Source organism: Leptonychotes weddellii, unplaced genomic scaffold, assembly GCF_054177405.1.
Source record: "Leptonychotes weddellii isolate Sample4059 unplaced genomic scaffold, ASM5417740v2 HiC_scaffold_12734, whole genome shotgun sequence".
NCBI lineage: Eukaryota > Metazoa > Chordata > Mammalia > Carnivora > Phocidae > Leptonychotes > Leptonychotes weddellii.
Genome location: NW_027706373.1, coordinates 1 through 5,224, shown reverse-complemented (window position 1 = coordinate 5,224; position 5,224 = coordinate 1). Strand labels below are relative to the sequence as shown.

General features: G+C 42.4%; 1 protein-coding gene across 1 annotated transcript; it reads right to left on the bottom strand.

Moving 5' to 3' along the window:
* Nucleotides 1–735: 735 nt before the first annotated feature.
* Nucleotides 736–2,429, bottom strand: LOC145718252 (scavenger receptor cysteine-rich type 1 protein M130-like; the record flags this gene model as incomplete). The annotated part of the gene is made up of 2 exons (XM_081809708.1): nt 736–1,296; nt 2,039–2,429. Coding segments are annotated over 2 exons (771 nt in total), but the record flags the coding sequence as incomplete, so codon positions are not given.
* Nucleotides 2,430–5,224: the final 2,795 nt, after the last annotated feature.

The following is a 5,224-nucleotide window of genomic DNA, read 5'->3' as shown; positions in this document are numbered from 1 at the left end:
GGATTCCTGTCTCACATTTTATAAAAATCATTTGGAGATGTTCCCATGAAAGACATATTTAAGTTCTACCTTCAAAATTTTAATCCTTCTTAATCTTTCAGTACTTCCATGGATTTAAAAATGACTCAATTGTTTTGTTTCTTAATCAATAAGCATAGGGAAAAGAAGGGAGAGGGGCAAACTAAGAAACAGACTCTTAACTATAGAAAACAAATTGATGGTTACTAGAGGGGAGGTGGGGCGGATGAGATTGAGGAGGGCACTTGTGAAGAGCACTGGGTGTTCTTTATAAGTGTTGAATCACTAATTTGTACATCAGAAACTAATATTATACTGTATTTTAACTAATTTATATTTTTAAGATTTTATTTATTCATTTAAAGAGAGAGAGAGAGAGCTGAGGGACGCTCAGAGGGAGAGGGAGAGAGAAAATCCTAAGCAGACACCCCAGCGAGCACAACGCAGGGCTGATCTCATGAATTTGAGATCATGACCTGAGCAGAAATCAAGAGGTGGTCGTTCAATCAACTAAGCCATCCAGGTGCCCCTTAATTAACTGTTATTTAAATAAAAACAAAAACAGGGGCACCTGGGTGGTGCAGTCGGTTAAGCATCGTGAGATTGTCGTGAGATTGAGCTCCACAGTGGGGAGTCTGCTTGGGATTCTCTCTCCCTCTCCCATTGCCCCTTCCTCTGCTCAATCTCTCTCTTCCACTCATATAATTAAATCTTTAAAAAAAAAAATTCCTGAAAAGCTAAAGTGAACAAAAACAAAATAAAACAAGTCACACCCTTGACCAAGGCACAAAATGAATTATAATTTCATCTGAAACTCACACAATGGAATAGGCATTTTCTGGTTTCTTGAGTGAGATCTAGTCATAAGTACCAATGTTTCTCATCAGTTTCAAGGATCTTACTGGAAATTTATACCCCTGGAATTCAACTTCTTAACACGTTGATTGAAAGTCTTACCTGAGCAGGTAACTTTAGCTTCTTCATAGTGATCACAGCTAAGTCCACCCCACTGCCAGTTCTTGCAGTCCCAAAGAGAAGTTTCATTTCCAACACAGCTGCTTGAAAACAGCCATGTGTCTGTTGCCTTAACTTTGGAATAAATCTGATAGGACGTTTTGAGAGCAGATCCACATCCCAACTGCCTGCAAACCACATCGGCTTCTTTCAGTGTCCAGCCTCTGTCACATACTTTCCCTATCAGTTTCTGAATTTCCACCTCCACTATCCCAGCACAGCGGCTGCCTCCACCGACAAGTCTCAGCTCCAGATCGGATCCATCTGCAAAAGAAACTTAAGCTTAGTCCATAGATACATATGGAGGTTAGCTCCCAAAGGATAGAATTTTTTTATCTTGCTCCTTCCCACATACTGAGGCATTGGAAAGGATGACTTATCCATCTCTTGGTGTTTTTTTTAACAGCCAGTATAGGCTATGAATTCGGTTAGAAACAGGATTATAGTTGCAAGGGTTAATAAAAATTGTCAGTGGCAGAAAAATATGAGCAAGTCAGAGATTTTTTAAAAAGACATAACATTTTGTGTCTTGGAGCTCCAGGTAGATTTAGACTCTGAAATGTGGTCCCTAACAGCAGCCTGAATAATTACTACAGAAAATAGACAACCGTCCAAACTAGTCAAATAAAGAATGGGGATGTCTGGGTGGCTCAGTTGGTTGAACGTCCAACTCTTGGTTTCAGCTCAGGTCATGAGCTCGGAGTTGTGATTTTGGGATCATGATCTCGGGGTTGTGGGGTCGAGCCCCACGCTGGGTTCTGCACTCAGTGTGGAGTTTGCTTGAGGATTCTCTCTCTCCCTCTCCCTCTGCCCATACTCTCTAAATAGATAGATAGATGATAGATAGATAAGACCTTTTTAAAAAGAAAGAAAAAAAGGAATGTGTTTAAGATTCCTTACAACATGGAAATTATTAGTTATTTCTATCTCTCCCATCTCACACCCATTCCTACTCCTAAAGAACACAGGTCCTTCCTTCTCTGTTTTTCTTTTTCTTTTAACTTACCAGAACATGTCACACCAGCATCTTCATTATGATTGCAGTAATGCTTTCCCCATTCGTGGTGTCTACACTGCCAGAGAGCAGATTCATGTCCGTGGCAGGAAACACTGTCAAGCCAAATGTGTCCAGTTCCCTCAGTGGCATTAACTCGACCAGTGGCGGCGATGGCAGTTGGGCATCCCAATTGCTTACATACCACAGCAGCATCATTACTATCCCAGCCATCATCACACACTGTCCCCCATTCCCCTTGGAATTTTACTTCTAATCTTCCTGAACATTCAGTGACTCCATCTACCAATCTCAGGCTGAGATCTGCTCCATCTGTAAGAGAGACACAAAACAAATCATAATAAAGAAACAAGAATAAGAGGGGACTATAAGTAGACACAGAGAAAACAGTGAAAAATCATTAAAGGTGGAGAAAGAGTGGCTTGGGCAAGAAGACAGGACTTTTCAGAATGGCTAATAACAAAAACATAAGAAATAACAAGTCTGGTGAAGATGCGGAGAAAGGGGCACCCTCCCATACTGTTGGTGGGAACGCAAACTGGTGCAGCCACCATGGAAAACGGTATGGAGGTTCCCCCCAAAATTACAAATAGAACTACCTTATGATCCAGGAATTGCACTACTGGGTATTTCCCCCCAAAATACAAAAACACTAATTTGAAGGGATGTATGAACCCCTATGTTTATAACAGCATTATTTATGATAGCCAAATTATGGAAGCAGCCCAAGTGTCCCTTGATAGATGAATAAAGAAGGTGTGGTGTATATATATGGTGGAATATTATTCAGCCATAAAAAGAATAAAATCTTGCCATTTGCAATAACATGGGTGGAGCTAGACAGTATAATGCTAAGTAAAATATGTAAATCAAAGAAAGACAAATACCATATGATTTCCTTTATATGTGGAATTTAAGAAACAAACAAATGAGCAAAGGGAAAAAAAAAAAGAGAGAGAGACAAACCAAGAAGCAGACTCTTAACTATAGAGAACTGATGGTTACCAGAGGGAAGGTGGATGGAGGGATGGGTGAAAAAGGTGAAGGGGATTGAGTACACTTATCATGATGAGCACTGAGTATAGGATTGTTGAGTCACCAATTTGTACACTTAAAACTAATATAACACTATGTTAACTATACTAGAATTAAAATACAAAACTTAATAAAAAATTTAAAAATAGAAATACCATATGATCCAGTAATTCCACTAATGATTATTTACCCAAAGAAAATGAAAATGCTAATTTGAAAAAAATATATGTACTTCTGTTTATTGCAGCATTATTTACAATAGTCAAGATACAGAAACAGCCCAAGTGTCCATCTACAGAAGAATGGATAAAGAAGATGTGGTGTGTGTATATATATATATATATATATATATATATATATATGATGGAATATTACTCAGCCATCAAAAAGAATGAGCTCTTGCCATTTGTAACAACATGGATGGACCTATAGGGTATAATGCTTAGTGAAATAAGCTAGACATAGAAAGGCAAATATCATATGATTTCATTTATATGTGGACTCTAAAAAACAAAACAAATGAACAGACTCTTAACTATAGAGAACAAACTGGTGGTTGCCAGAGGTGAGGTGGGCAGGGGGATGGGTGAAATGGATGAAGGGGGTCAAGAGGTACAAACTTCCAGTTATAAAATAAATAAGTCAGAGGAAGAGCAAGATGGCAGAGGAATAGGAGACCTGGATTTTCTCTGGTCTCGGGAATTCAGCTGGATAGGGATCAAACCATTCTGAACACCTACAAACTCAACAGGAGATTGAAGAAAAGAATAGCAACAACTCTCTGAACAGAAAAGCAACCACTTTCTGGAAGGTAGGACGTGCAGAGAAGTGAATCTGAGGTGATATTTGGGAGGATAGACAGCGGGAGAGGGGTCCTCCACCGGCCGCTTCTGGCAAGTGATAGAGCAGCGGAGCACAAAATCGGAACTTTTAGAAGTCTGCTCCGCTGAGGGACGTCGCTCCAGTGGCTAAGAGGGGGTGGAACCCTCATGGGACAGTGTGGTCTCAGGACCCTCGGGATCACAGAAAGACCGGGGGTGCCTGAGTGTGGCAGAGCTCCCAGGTATCAGAGCAGGGAAGCCGGCTGCAGAGACAGAGCCGAGGAGTGGGCTCTCAGCTCAGGGTTGCCATAAACTGTGATCCACAGCACAGTCGGGCCACTGCTCCTCCAGCAGGGACCCAACAAGCAGCAGATCCGGGGAGACTCCCCTTCTTCCCCTGGGAGGAGCGGCGTGGGAGTGCACTGCAGGGATCTGCTGGGTTTGGAGATTCCACAACGAGTCGGGTGCCAGAGATAGAAACGCTCAGTCACAGGCCAGGTGAGCACGGAGTGCGGCCGGAGACCGGGGAGACGGGAGTGATTGCTTTTCTCTGGGGAGCACTGAGGACTGGGGCCCCGAGTTCTCGGCTCCTCCGGGGCAGAGATTGGGAAGCCGCCATTTTCACTCTCGTCCTCCAAAGCTGTACGGAAAGCTTGCAGAGAACAAAAGCTCCCGAGAGCAAACCCGAGCAGATTACTTAGCCTGGACCGGGCAAGGATGGGGCAATTCTGCCTCCAGCAAAGACATTTGGGAACCGCGGCAACAGGCCCCTCCCTCAGAATATCAGCAAGAACAGCTAGCCAATAAAATTAACAAGTCAGGAGAGGACAGATGTTGGCGGGGATGCAGAGAAAGGGGAACCCTCCTACACTGTTGGTGGGAATGCAAGCTGGTGCAGCCACTCTGAAAAACAGTATGGAGGTTCCTCAAAAAGTTGAAAATAGAGCTACCCTATGACCCAACAATTGCACTACTGGGTATTTACCCCAAAGATACAAATGTAGGGATCTGAAGGGGTATGTGCACCCTGATGTTTATAGCAGCAATGTCCACAATAGCCAAACTACAGAAAGAGCCAAGATGTCCATTAACAGATGCATGCATAAAGAAGATGTGGTATTATATATATATACAATGGAATATTATGCAGCCATCAAAAGGAATGAAATCTTGCCATTTGCAATGACATGGATGGAACTGGAGGGTGTTATGCTGAGCGAAATAAGTCAATCAGAGAAAGACATGTATCATATGATCTCACTGATATGAGGAATTCTTAATCTCAGGAAACAAACTGAGGGTTGCTGGAGTGGTGGGGGGT